We start from the raw sequence: 15149 nt of genomic DNA on the forward strand, positions 1-15149 counted from the left end.
ATTTGTTTTGGTTAGCATTAATTCCTGCAAGTGACTAATCAGCAGGTGTATGAATTTGCTGATCTGACGCTACATAAGAATAAACTTTGAATATTTTGAATAAATGGATTACATATCCTTCCAAAAATCCTCCATAATATAACTTTCCCAAATTAGAGTTTAACTCTTAGATCAGAACATTGCTAGCAAAAGCTGTCAGGGCTCCTTCATAATGACTACAAGCATAGATATATTTCAGGCTACCAACAGATTATATCCAAGGCCTTCAATTGTATTTACTTTGCTAATTAGCTATTATCCTATCTACAAAGTGCTAAGGAAGGTCACAAGAACAGGTTTTGGGAGAGTCAAGGTGGGCTGTCCAGGGCAGACATTTTCTAACCTGTGACCTGAAAAATGAGTGAGGACCAGACAGGCAAGGAAAAAGAAGAGAAAGAGAAAGAACACAGAACATTGAAAATGGAAAACAGTTCAGAATAGCATAGTAGTAAGGTAGAAATGTAAAAGATTAGCACAGAAAGATAAACCAAGGCTGGATAAGAACAAAGCCTTCGTTACCCAAATTACTGAGTTTGGATTTTATTCTAAAGTTAACAGAAGGTTACAAGTAGAGACATGACAAGATCAGACTTAGGTATTTGAGGATCACAATGGCTACAACATGGAGAACCGACTACAAAAGGGCAATATTGGTCTGTTTTCCCGTCCAGCATGTAAGGATCTTAGACACCTTTACTCCTTTCTAACATGTAAAAAACTCTACTAACTGAAAAATTAATTCTTCTCAGATCCCTCAGAGATGTGAGATCATAAGTATCCTAATCCATTTAGGCTGCTATAACAAAATATCACATGGTAGATGGTTTATCAACAGTAGAAATTCATTTCTCATAGTCTGGAGGCTGCAAAGTCCAAGATCAAGGGACCGGTGTGGTCAGGTGAGGACTCTCTTCCCCTGCTGGTAACCAACACCTTCTCATTCTGTCCTCTATAAGAACGGGTGAGTAAGCTCTCTGGGGCCTCTTTCATAAAGACCGAAATCCCACTCATGACGGCTCCACCCTCATAACCTAAGCACCTCCCCAAGGATCCACCTCTTAGGATTTCAACATATGAATCTGGGGAGTGCACAAATACCCATACTATAACAATAAAGCAAATCAATGCCACCAAAGCCGAAGAGACAGGCTGGATACAGAGAAACCAATAAACAGAAATCTCCATGGGAAGCAGTGCTGGGACAGGAGAGCCTGAAATGTAATTGATGAATTGCTGGAGGGTTCAGTGCAGACAAATCTGAGAGTTAAATACTCCAGAAAGATCCAGTCATGGGGAAACCCTCACATTTCTGTGAGTTTTACATCCAGAAGCTACACCAGGTTCTCAAAGAGAAATTCTGAGGAAAATTTCATACTTCTGGCAGAAGGAGAGGGGAAGAAGCCATTTTGAAATATGCCAGAACATTCAGTATTTCTCAATAAGACCTTTCCTCAAGAGAAACAATTTCCTAAACTATTAGGGTCTTATCACAGCACAACTGAGCTGGAGGAAGGGAAATACCCAACTCCAGCTCTCTCTAGCCATCCTATCCCACTCTCATGTAAGGGAGGTTACTGAAAAACAATTGTGAAGTTCATAGTCCAGCAACAGAGACTCGCTGAAAGACTGCAACCTAATCATAGACTACAGAACACTTTCCCTCCCCCCACACGTACTACTGTATTACTAAAGGTTTACTTTATCAGGGATAAAGAAAGAATTTCCATTATAAAGTAGTCAATACTCCAAGAAGACATAACAATCCTTAATGTGTGTTATTTAACAGCAGAGCATCAAAATAAGTGAGGCAAAACCTGACAGAACTTCAAGAAGAAACAGATGAATCCACTATTGTGGTTGAAAATCTGAACACTCCTGTATCAAAAATGGACAGATTCAGCAGGCAGAAAATGAGTAATGACACAGTTGAACTCAAAAGCAACATCAGCCAACTGGATATAATTATTATCCATATACCACTTCATCCAACAACAGCAGAATACACATTCTACCCAAGATCACATGGAACATTCACCAAGACAGACTACATTCAGGGCTATAAAACATAACAAATTGTAAAGAAAAGAAATCATATAACGTGTGCTATCAGGCCACAATGAAATCAAACGAAATCAATAGTAGAAAGACAGTTGGAACATAATGAAACACTTAAAAGATTAAAAAATACATTTATAAATAATACAAAGGTCAAATAAATCTCGACAAAAATCAAAAAATATTTTAAACTAAATGAAAATGAAAGTACAGCTTATCAAAATTTGTTGGATATAGTGAAAGTAGTGCTTAAAGAGAAGTTTATAGCATTGAATGCATGTATTAGAAAAGCAGAAAGATATAAAATCAATAATGTAAGCTTCTACTTTAGGAAACTAAGAAAGAACAATTTAAATTCAAAATAAACATAAGAAAAAGTAAAAATCAGAGCAGAATCAGTAAAATCGGTAACAGAAAATCAGTAGAGAAAATCAATAAAACCAAAAGCTGGCTCTTTGAAAAAATCAGTAATTACTAACATTAGAAATGAAAGAGGAGATCGTTACAGATTCCATGGACCTTAAAAGTTTAATAAAGGGTACTATGAGTATTAATACTATGAAAACCTTTATGTCCACAAATCCTTTGAAAGACAGACTGCCAAAACTGACAGGAAAAAGAAATGGACAGTCTGAATAGGCCTATGACAATGAAAGAAACTGAATAACTAATGATCTTCTGAAACAGAAAGCATGAGATCCAGTTAGGTTTACTGGTAAATCTGCCAATCACTTTAGGAAGAAATTATAACAGTTCTCTACAACTTCTTCTAGAAGACAGAAGCAGAGGGAATACTTCTTAGCTCATTCTCTGAGGCCACCATTATCCTAAAACCAAAACCAGACAGAGATATCACAAGAAAATTACAGACCAATTATCTCTTATGAATATACAAAATATTAGCAAATTGAATTCAACAATACATAATAATGTATGTATAATTCAAAAACATATAAAAAGATTTATACACTATGATCAAGTGGGATTTATCCCAGGTATACAAGGCTGGTTAAACATTAAAAAATCAGTGAATATAATCGATCACATCAACCGACTAAAAAAAGAAAAATTATATGAGCACATCAATAGATACAGAAAAGGCATCTGACAAAGAGACCTTTTTGTCAAATTATGCTAAACACCCAATCACAATAAAAATTGAGGAAACCAGGAATAAAGGGAACTTCTTCAACTTGATAAAGAACATCAACAAAAACCGTAACTGCAACTAACATCACACTTAATGGTGAGAAATAAGTAACGTTCCTGCTAAGATCAGAAACAAGGCATAATGTCCTTCCTGACCACTGTTTTTCAACAATATACTAGAAGTCCTAGCTAATGCAATAGGACAAGACAAGGAAATAAAGGTATACAGACTGGGGGAAAAAAAACAAATAAAACTATCTTTATTCACAGATGAAAAAACTGTCTATGCAGAAAATACAAAATAACTGACAAAAACTTGTCAACAAATAGTGCTAGCATGGCTGTATATCCACATAAGAGAAAATGACTCTAGACACAGATTTTACACTCCTTACAAATATTAACTCAAAATAGATCATAGACCTAAATATAAAAAGCAAAACTATAAAACTCCTGGAAGAGAACACAGAAGAAAACCCAAGTGATTTTAGCTATGCCAATGACTTTTTAGATACAACACTAAAGGCATGATCCATGGAAAAAATAATTGATGAGCTAGACTTATTTAAAATTAAAAACTTTCACTCTGTAATAGACACCATCAAGAAGGCAAGCCACAAGCTGAGAGAAAATATTTATGTCTGGTAAAGGACTGTTATCCAATATAACAAATCTTAAAATTCAACAATAAGAAAATGAAAAACCTCATTAAAAAACGGACAAAAGACCTGAACGGACACCTCATCAAAGAGCTATCCAGATGGCAAATAAATATGAAAAGATGCTCAACATCATATATAACTAGGAAACTGCAAATTAAAACAACAGTCAGACACCACTATATAGCTATCAAAACAGCCAAAATCCAAAATGTTGAACACCAAATTCTGACGAGGATGTAGAACAACAAAAACTCTTAGTCACTGCTGGTGAGAATGCAAAATGGTACAGTCACTTTGGATGAGTTTGGCAGTTTCCCACAAACTAAACATACTCTTACCATATTATCCAGCAATCCTGCTCTTTGATATTTACTCAAATGAGTTGAAAACTTATGTCCAAACCAAAACCCGCACATGGATGTTTACAGCTGCTTTATTAATAATTTCCTAAACTTGGAAGCAACCAATTGCTTCAGTAGGTAAAGGGATAAATAAACTGTGGTACATCCAGACAATGGAATATTATTCAGTGCTAAAGAGAAATGAGCTATCAAGCCATGAAAAGACATGCAGGGACCCAAAATGTATATTAGTAAGTGAAAGAAACCAATCTGAAAATGCTACATATTGTATGACTCCAGCTATACAACATTCTGGACAACGTAAAACAATGGAGACTAAAACTATGGAGACATTAAAATGATCAGTGGCTGTCAGGGGTTGAAGGTTAAGGAAAAATGACTTACACAGAGTATAGAAGATTTTTAGGGCAATGAAACTACTCTGTATGGACTATAATGGTGGATATATGTTATTATACACTTGTCAAAATCCATAGAATAACTACACTGAGTGAACCCTAATGTAATGTGATGATGTGTCAATTTAGGTTCATCAACCATACCGAATGTACCTCTTTAAGGTGAGATGACGACAGTGAGCAGATTGTGCATATGCAGGGATAAGGGGCTTATGGGAATTCTCTGTATTTCCTACTCAGTTTTGCTGTGAACCTAAAATTGCTCTAAAAATAAAGTCTACTTAGAAAATACAAAACAAATTTTTTCAAGGAAAATACTGAAGTCATTCAGTTAGAAAAATGTTACAGTAATGCAAAATAGAAAGAGTTTTATGAACAAAATATCATGGCAACAAGGATAAAAGAAGTGGATATATATGAGAAATATTAAGGGAATACAATCAATAGGGCTGGTAAATCAATGTCTCCATAAAGCTACTGGGTAAAAAGTACTTCAAATATAAAAATGTTGGATTTGAAGTGCCTGTGGGACAACTTGAGGTTCAGACATAAAAGAAAGAGGTATAACGTAGAAATACAAATCTTAGAGGCTTTGCCATAAAGATGGTACCTGGAGAGATGAAAGTAGAAGAGATCATCCAGGAAGTATACGGTGAGTAAAGAAAGATAAACGAGCAATGAACAAAACACCCATATTTTATAACAAGAAGTGGTAGAGGAATTTGCAAAGGAGAAGGCGTGTGTATTGGTCAGTTCAGGCTGCCATAACAAAGTATAACAGACTACGTTGCTCAAACAACAACTTTTACTATCATTTTATAGATATAGAAATTGAGGCACAGAAGTGGGGTAACTTGCCTAATATTCCACAATGAATACATGGCAGAGGCAGAATCTGAATACATAAATTGGGTTCAGAGTCTATACTCCTTATAATAATATAAAGTAGTCCATAAAACTATAAAGCATAAATAACTTTAAAGAATTCTGTAAACCAAATACATCAATGTGCCAAAGAAAATCTGAAATTATCTATGACAGCCATCTTTTAAATCAGTACGAGGAGATGGGGAGGGGAGCACAGCTTTCATTACAGTTGAAAGGAAACAACTGTTCTGAAGAAATATATGCTAGTCAAGAAGAAATTACCACCAAAACTCAGAAAATTAAAGCCAAAACCATTTGATGTCAAGAATCAATAATGCTTTGAATTTTCTAGCTTATTACTACATGATAAACTATGCTGTCAGATTAGGGTGATCAATAGTCAATTTGAACCTAATAGTAAATAAATTATTTTAGATTACCAACATATCTTATAACAGTAGACAGACATACATAGTGAGTTATCTTTGTGGATAGAATTGTGGAAACTGCATGTGCTCTGAATAACTGCAGTTTTGTATAGACTGTTAACATAGAGAATGACATAAAAGTATGTATTTTTCCATTCTGTCATGATTTCCCAGTAAAAATTCCAAGCTGATAGGCAATGCTCATTGCATTCATATAGTTTTAACTCAAACACAGTGTCAGAGAAACGTGATTCTTAAACACACAGTTCAATTTATACTCTGCCAAGAGCAATTTTTTGAAGGGATTCTTTTTCCACAATCGTGGACCTCCTCACATGGTTGTTATGAACATAATTTTTCTTATTACTTCTTTTGTTGAATTAATACATGTCAATTCAAGTTATTTTCTGAGAACAATCTAAAAACTGAAGGAGATAAAATTCTTCTAAACACATTATTTTCTTAAGTGCCATAGATCTAAAAATGGTAACACAGAAAACTAAAATTCTATAGTAATTATAACAAATGTTATACAATATAAAGTTTTAAAAATCATTCCAGTAAAACCTTCACTAATTAATGCTCAGTGGGAAGGTTGCTTTGAACTTGGAAAAGAGCTCTGATATTCAGTAAGCTTGGGTTCAAATACCAGCTTTATCACTATTTTGTGTGTGTAATCTTGTGGAAGTCACTTAAGCTCCCCGAGCTTCAGTTTTCTCAGTCAAACATGGGAAGACTCATATCTTTCTCAAAATTACATAAAATGGATAAAGGAGATGATCTAGCATAATACTTAGCACAAAGGAAATGTCAATAGATAGTAAGTTATTAGCATTACCATTATTACAATTATCACCATTATACCTGGCTTAATGAAGATATCTTTTACAAGGTATCTTAACAATTAAACTAAAAAAGGTATGTCTGGTACATAAATGTTTACTGAAATAAAGCACAAGTGAGATGTATGATAAAATTTCAGAAGCTAGGATATCACAGGTCAGCAGATACTTGCCAATTCATATTGCCAGTTCCCTACTTAGCTTTAAACATGGCAGAAAGTATCAAACTTACTTAAATTTTGCCACGAAAACCACCAATGATTCTAAGATTTAAAAACTACTCTTCTTAAACCCTTCATATCTATTAGGCATTCCCAAACAGTAAGCCTATTAAATAAACTACTAAAAGACATTTTGTTGACACAAGATGTATTAGTAGGAGATTGCTATACATCGGTAATGAGAGTTCTTTACATTTTAGTCTTAACCATACATTAGCTGTTCAAATGTAATAGTTTGGCTCCTCAGAGTCCTCAAGGAGAAATTTATTTTGAAGAGTGAAAATTTCCAGATAAGGAGATTTTTATACTTCTCAGATACTTTAATACTTTTAAAATGATTCAAAAACAAAACAAAACAAAATGGAAGGCCCTCTAAAACAGAAAAAAAAAACCAAAAAACAGAATATACTGTAAGACTGTGTGCTCAGATGCAGAAATCCCTGGCTCAAAAAACAGAATGAGAAGAAAATTTCCATTTCCTTGGTTTCTTGGATCTACACCAAAAGAAGTTCTCTTCATTTGTTTTTTTTCCTATCCTCTTTTTTTGGGTCTTCTAAACTAACTTAAGTTTTTTTTTTGTTGGGGGGGGTGGCTACTGATTCAGGATCTTCATTTATATACTCTTAAGCGTGGTTATAGACTGACAGGATTTAGAACCTAGGGAATTATATGTATACTCGCTTTCATGAGAAAAGACTCAATTTGATTGCCCGAGAATAAAATATGCGTGACTGAATAGCCTTCTGGCCGAGGGTAACATGGTGACCTTTCTACCAAATTAATTAGTATACCAAGGACGTCCACAGTCTTTCAAATTGTTTTCTTGCTGACTTAATAAGTATGACCTTAATTACTGTTACTATCCTTTCTTATCCTCGGAATACTGTTGCTATCAACTACATTAAAAAGAACATCTATCATTTCTGTACCCTTAGCACAACAGACAAACTTTTGTGAGTCTGGACTCACTTTTAGAGTTAGTATATACAATAACTACTGAATTTTTTTAAAGCATCATTTAGCCCTTCATTAATTCTTTTTAGAGCTCTTTGACAGATAAATGTATTCCAAAGCTTACAAATAACTTTTTATAATGAAGATGACAATGCTTCTCTGAACATAAATGCAGGTGACAAAATTCCAAAAGATAGTCTCAGTGTTTAATTTTAGAAGAAAATTGGTTCACAAATGACACTAAAACAAGATGAAATCAGACTCTGTAAGAACCAGCTCAGTGAACCTCATCTCTATTTTCTGAGCATTCATTCCCTTACTCAAAAAATAAATGGGTGCTTCTTAACTAAGAACTGTGCTGAACATCTGAGATAAGAAGATGAAGATACTACTGTCCCCTTGAGGATTTCATAATTATTGGCACATATGAATGAGGCAGTTAACTAGATAATACATGTATAGGTCCTTCTAGTTTTAAAATTCTATGATTCTGTGTTGGTAATCTGGAGCACATAAATTATTTAATTCATTATGTTTAGGAAAAAATATTAATAGATTCAGAAACTTAATGACACTTATAGTTGGGTGTTTCTAAACAGAAAGAGGTGAAACTCATACTTGTCCAATTTGCTATTTGGTGTAGAGGAGCTGGTGGCTATAATTAATGTTGAGGACTAGGTGAAGGAAATTCTTTGGATTCTCATTACCCATGCTGCCTTTGCCCTTTATTTCCACAGATCATTGAGCACTAGCTGGAGAACAGCATAGTGAAAATGTTTTATGGACTGAGAAATATTCTTGGCTGACTTTCAAAGCTGCAGTAGGAAACAAAATTCATAAAACTGACATCCTAGGAAATCAAAACCAACTCCAAGAAAAAGTTTAAGGGCAAACATGTAGTCACTAACATAATGAAATGATCGTATAAAATTTTATTATCTGCTAGATATAAGCAACACAACGATGCAAAAAAATCGTCAGCTTTAGAAAATATTGAAATTAGACTTTCCCAGAAGATTTTTTTTCCCTTCAGAAGTCAAGCTCTTTTTCCAAATGATCCCTATTCAAAAGTCACAATGTTATGAACTGAAGGGACTTTATGATAGCTTGAAACAGGTCAGAAAACTATAGCCACAGACAAATCTGGCCAGCCAACTGTTTTTTATTTGATTACACATTCTCTACATCTGCTACAGCAAGAGATAAACAGCTGCAGTAGAGACTGGCCCCAGAGCTAAAAATATTTACTAATTGGGCTGTTACAGAAAAGAGTATACCGACCCCTATCTTAAAGAATCCCACCATCATGATAGTAATTGTTACACTGATTTTATTTTTCAATAGTGAAAATTTCACAAAAATATGTATTTCCCTTCAACTCTGCCAATAAAGTGTTATCTCCCATCATCTCTTCATATGATTTCTAAATTATAGATCAACATCTTTCATATCCAATTTAAATTTAAAGATTTTTTTCTGGTATAATTTTTAAATGTCATAAAGAGTTCTAAGCGGTAGGCATCCGAATTTGTATCTTAAAATCTACCTCTCACACCCCCATGGTCAAAATTTAGCCTTGGAAGAGACCTACAGAAGACAAGCCAAACATAATACTAATTGAACACAAGCATTACTTACAATGATTTTCTTGATACATGTAAAATATAAGCAAATTTTCATTTTAAAGTAAAAAAAAAAAATAGATACAATAAGAGACCTATGTGTCCTATACCAACAAGAAATAATTCTCAGTTCCTAGTAAAATGCTGCAACAGGTCACCTCTCTAAGGAAAGTCATACCTTTAATCCATGCTATAGGACTTAGCCACAATGCACAACAGTCAGAGAAATCTGCTTCATTTTATAAAACTATTATAATGAAAAATCTACTACATATTTTCCATTTCTCCTGTTGCTGTTTCCCTCAGCACTTCTGTTTAATATTAAAAGTTTGGCAATGTAAAAACTATGAAACAAGTATAAGTTAGGGAAAACTGCATACCAGGAAACAGGCATTGAATTTAACAATTCAAAACACAGATATACAAAATAATAGTGGTTAAAAGGTATTTAATAAGTTGTTAAGTTTCTCAAACATAAAAACTATTCTTTAAATATTTAGATACATGAATTTTTTCCCTGACATGAACACACTTTTTCTGTCCCCAATCCTGAGCCTAAGAGGCGGCAGTAGTCCAGTTCAAAGAGCTCTACAGAAGACATGAGTTCTAGTCTCGTCTAGGCCACAAAGGAGTTATGTACCTCTTCTCTTAAATTCTAGGGGATTCTATTCCTTCTGAAGAATAAAATATTGCACTAGATGACTTCTAAGAACTTTTCCATCTATAAAATTTTATCATTTTATGAAATTTTGAAAAACATCCTAAAAATCACATTAAAAAAATTTATAACCTTCCTTGCAGAGTGTCATTTAGAGAAATGATGCCTACAAAAATTTCTTCTACAGTACTCAGTGTCAGGAATTCATTGAATTTACCTGAAATCTGGCTATGCTGCAAAAGAGGCTACTCCATTTCCTGATCATTACTTTAAAACTCAGAGCTGTTTTCAGAATGTTGCTAAGCCTGGAATCTTCATTTTCAATGAAAACTGGCTTAGAACTTCTTTCTTTTTCCCCCAACCACTCCAAGTGGAAACCAATTCAGGACTATTAAGTGCAGAAACAGCTACATAAGAAAACAGTTTTTAATATCACAGATTCTCTAATACCTCACAGAATATATCAATCAGTCAGCTTTTAACTGAGCACTTAATCTTTTTCATTTTTCCATATATTTAATCATTTTTACATACTAGTCATAAAATATCCCAAATATTTTTTATATGATAGCATTAGTTTTAGAAAAACAGAATAGATCATCTTCTCTTTCTCCCCAAAAATAATGTCTTTCTTTTATTTCAAAAATACTAATTTTTCATATTTAAAATTTTTGAAATCAGGATGTCACTTGGAGTTGGTAATTTCTCAGCACCATTTCATAGTTTAGGGTTGCATTTTTCTTCATTAATGTAAAATAATGACATGTCTTACAACTAATGGCATCTTAGACTAATGAAATGCTATAGTGCCTGCCATCTTTAGAATGCTTTTTCTAATTTCCCAAATGCTTCAGTTTTCTCCACTAGAATGTGAAGTCTGTTGGGGCAGGATTCATTTCTATCTCTATTACTATATTTCTATTTTTTTGGAAATGATCATTATTTTAAGAATATGAATGCAGAAATTATGAGAAACACTAAAGTGTCTTAAGCAGTTACTAAATGCCAGGTACTATATGATGCACTTTACATGTATTCAATTCCAACAACCTGGAACTTATTATTAGTATTATCTCTATTTTATAAATGAAACAAAGGCTTGAAGAGGTTAAGGAAATTGCTCTTAGGTCCTTTGCTCTGTTTTATCCCCAACACAAACCCTGTTGCAGAAAAAGTAGTCAATAAATACTTACTGAATATGTAAATGAATGAATGCCTACAAAGGAGTCTTATGACAGCCTGGCTAGACAGGCAGAGTCATTACTAATATAAGTCACAGAGAAAATACACAGTAAATACAATCTTGAAAGGTTAATTAATTAAGTACTTGGACCTGAAATCCTGGAATCTGTAGTGTGGTAGTCGAGTGAAAAAGTGGCTCAGAGTATCTGCTCTAGAGTCGAAATACCTGAATTCAAATGCCAGCCTGGCTATTTGTGATACATGACGCTGAGTAAGTTATTTATAGATCTATACGCCTACGTTTCCACACCTGTAAAGTGGAGATGAGAACAGACCCTACACCTCCTGGGACTGTGATGATGATCAGAAGTTTAATACAAGCAAAAGGCCGTAACATAGTAAGTGAGATCCAAAGGGAGTCACTTTATTTGGAAGTTAACTAAATAAATAAGATGGACCCCTGCAGCTAGTGACCCTAACTAAATTGGAGAGAGATGTTCCTAGTTCCAAACCTCTTTAGTTCTGCTTGAGGTTTGGCATTACCAGGCAATTAACGTCAGCTGGTGAGAATAATTCAGGATCCTGTCACTAGCTGGACTCTCCTAGACAGAGGAAGTTGTTCTAGGAGTCTCTAGGTTAGTCTAGCGGCCATTTCCTCAGTCAGAGGAGACTGGCCAAAAGAATGCAGTACATGGGGACTTGTCCTACATTTCTCCGTTTCTGGGGACAGAACTGCTGCCTAAGACAAGACTGACTGATGACTTACTGCCCAGCCTGCTCTCTTCCTCCCCACTACAATCAGGAAAAAAGTAAAAATTTAAGCTTGCTGGGAGGCAGGGCAGAGTACTGGAGCCAACTGTACAATATTCTACTTCAAATCAATGCAGGTGCCTTTTTGTGAGTTTTTTCTTCACCTGTAAAGCACTCCAAATAGTTCCTAGTATACGATAAGCACTAAATAAATATTACCCAATATTATTATTAGCACAGTATAATTCAAATCTCTTCCCTATTTCAGTGCCTTACTCCATGCCATATTATCCACTTTCCAAAGAGCTATGGTACTTTAATAGCATTTTCATTTTCCCAAATGTTATAGAGCTCATTAAAGCACTTTGCAAAGGAAATCTTATATTTCCAACTCATAATATGAACTAAGACACAAAATCTTATTCAGAACATCCATAATTTAAATGAGCATACAGAAAAAAAAGAAGTAAATAGCAGGCTTACTTATTTTCCTGGTCCCAAAGAAACATAAATGGGACAGGGAAGAGGAGAAAATAGTGGTTGTAAACAGACGATTTTATAAGCATGAAAAATTTCTCTTTCCGAAAGCACAAACATTTCTAAAGCTAAGCAAATAGTATGTCTATGCTCTATTTACAATGCGCAGGTTGCAACCCTCAGTTTCATGGCTAACCTGAGTAAGTTCAAATAGTCAAAATAATTGATTTAACATGCACAGGATAGTCAGGACGAGCATGTGTCATAATTCACGGCTCAATTTGTTAAACATCTTAAGTTTGGAAATTAAAATCCTGATAAGAAGAAACAGTCTTCTTAGGCATTGTCATTTCTGGACTAGTTATATTGAGTTTGATCTGAATATTATAACAGAAAGCAGATAATAACTTTGAAAAAAATGAAAGCAATGAATATTCTACAGCCCAAAATTATTTCAAAAATTCCTAGTTGTTGGATTTTCTTATTTTTCCATGTTTTCCTATATTTTCTATTTCTTTAACAATGTATAAAATTGTTTTAAGTATCTTGGGAATTTTATACTTTAGCTCTCTACCAACAGCTGTTTTTTTAATTTCTAGAAATTGTGTTCAGTTCAAATAGCTGAAGAACAAAAATGTATGTATGGAGCTTTTATTTGTTTTAGCTTTCAGGTAATAGTAATCTAATTAGATACAACAATCACTTTCTAGGTAATGCTGGTCCATCACACAATTATGGGGGAAAAACCCCAACTGAAAATAAAATATCATTCTATGAGATTCTAATGGTTATTAAAACCAAACTACAGGACTTAGTGCAACTAAAGTGTAACTAAAACTCTCTATTTTGGACCATTAACATTATATTTGCTATTCAGTCTTATCTTTGTTTTCTGAAATATCAACTAACTCAGCCAAAAATTCTTCGTATGTAAAGGAAACTTCACAGAACTTATTTGTACTTTATCTGAATGAGTTACTGAGGAAGAGCTCACAATATGAAGACTATCAGAATAAATGATATATAGAGGCTGCAAGTTATCAGCATCTCTAATACATTTGCAAATTCCTACTGAGTCAAATTGTCTGCAAAAACAGGTTATGTCTACCAAGTGCCTTGTCTGGTTTCTTATAAATTATATTTCAAAAGCACTTTATGAGAACTCTGCTACATATTCCACCTCCCATCTGGCTCATATTTAACGTTTCCCATCCTGTTCCTTTTTAGGCTCCAAAACCAGATGTCTCTGGTGTCACATAAATGTGGCAGATCACCCTACTTCAGCAAACTTCTCTGGCTTCTTTCTCTTCTCTTGCGGTCAAGGTGAACTTGAGTTGTTTGTAACCTCTTGCTCCATCTCACTTCCAAAGTAATAAAAGGTTCTCAAGTACTTCAACTCATAAAACAACAAGACTGGTAGGTATTTACAGGATATTGAATGGGTAGGGTGGAGAGCAGGCCAGGCTACCTCCGAATGTTTCCTATTGACAGTTATATTCTCATCTGATTAGGCAGCTCTATCCAGTAAAGAAGAGAGCAGCAATGCCTCTTACCAAATTTAGTTCTGAGACTTAGACGGTGCCTTCTGCCATCACTGCAATAACATCAGCAAAACTTTTATATCCAATGTGTTCGTAAGTGTATAAGCAGGAAGTTACACAGAAAGCACACAAATTAACATTCTCCAACATGAAGTACTTGTAATACATATTCCTTAGAAAATCTCTAAACAATTGTAGGGGGGAAAAATCATACTTGTAAACAGTTCTGATATATATATATCTGATATATATATATCTACATATATATATATATAGATATACACTATATATATTAGAAATGATATTATAAATAATCCCCTTTATTGACTGAGATTCAGAAACAAAGCTATTAATACTAATTTTTATTCTATTGGAACCAATGATATTTTAGAAAACATGATTTAATTCACAGAATATTAAAATCTGTATGATGACATTTTATTATAATTGGGTTCTAGTGTATCAAAAATTATGCTTGAGCTTTATTTACAGTTTTAACCATATATTAATAACAACCCAAATTTTGATAAGCAGTGCAGGGGGCTTTCTCTGGATAGTGAACTATAAAAATTAACTCAAATACCCCAAATGGATATCAGTCTTTAAAAAAATATTGTATATGAAAATACTATAAAGTAATGACATGAAAGAATGGGTATAAGAGGAAAAAAAACTACATGAATTGAAAAATGTTTTATTTTAGGACAAATGTATTAATAAATAAAATTTGTATAAGAAATGCTATTTCTTCTAAACTGTAATTGCTAGTATTTAATAGCAGTCCTATTATATATTTCTTACCTGCCCCTTTCAACTGCTAAGGCATCAAGCTCATCAAAGAAAATAATGGAAGGAGCCACTGCTCTCGCTTTTCGGAAGATCTGGTGGAAAGAGAGCCATGTTAGCTAAAGATCAGCAAATTCCAGGAAACCTTGTAGTTGG

The 15149-nt window shown here is 33.9% G+C and overlaps 1 protein-coding gene across 10 annotated transcripts in view; it reads right to left on the bottom strand.

Annotated features, from left to right (window-relative positions):
* Nucleotides 1-15149, bottom strand: part of AFG2A (AFG2 AAA ATPase homolog A) — a 342561-nt gene that overhangs the window by 245077 nt on the left and 82335 nt on the right. For all 10 annotated transcript variants that reach the window (XR_012498999.1, XR_012498988.1, XR_012498987.1 and 7 more), the window contains one exon: nucleotides 15009-15088. Coding sequence is in view for 6 of the 10 variants with exons in the window: in XM_074341241.1 (XP_074197342.1) it covers nucleotides 15009-15088 (80 nt within the window). In the remaining 4 variants the exon portion in view is untranslated. The remainder of the gene's footprint in view (nucleotides 1-15008; nucleotides 15089-15149) is intronic.

The sequence above is a fragment of the Camelus bactrianus genome, chromosome 2, assembly GCF_048773025.1.
Source record: "Camelus bactrianus isolate YW-2024 breed Bactrian camel chromosome 2, ASM4877302v1, whole genome shotgun sequence".
Lineage (NCBI taxonomy): Eukaryota > Metazoa > Chordata > Mammalia > Artiodactyla > Camelidae > Camelus > Camelus bactrianus.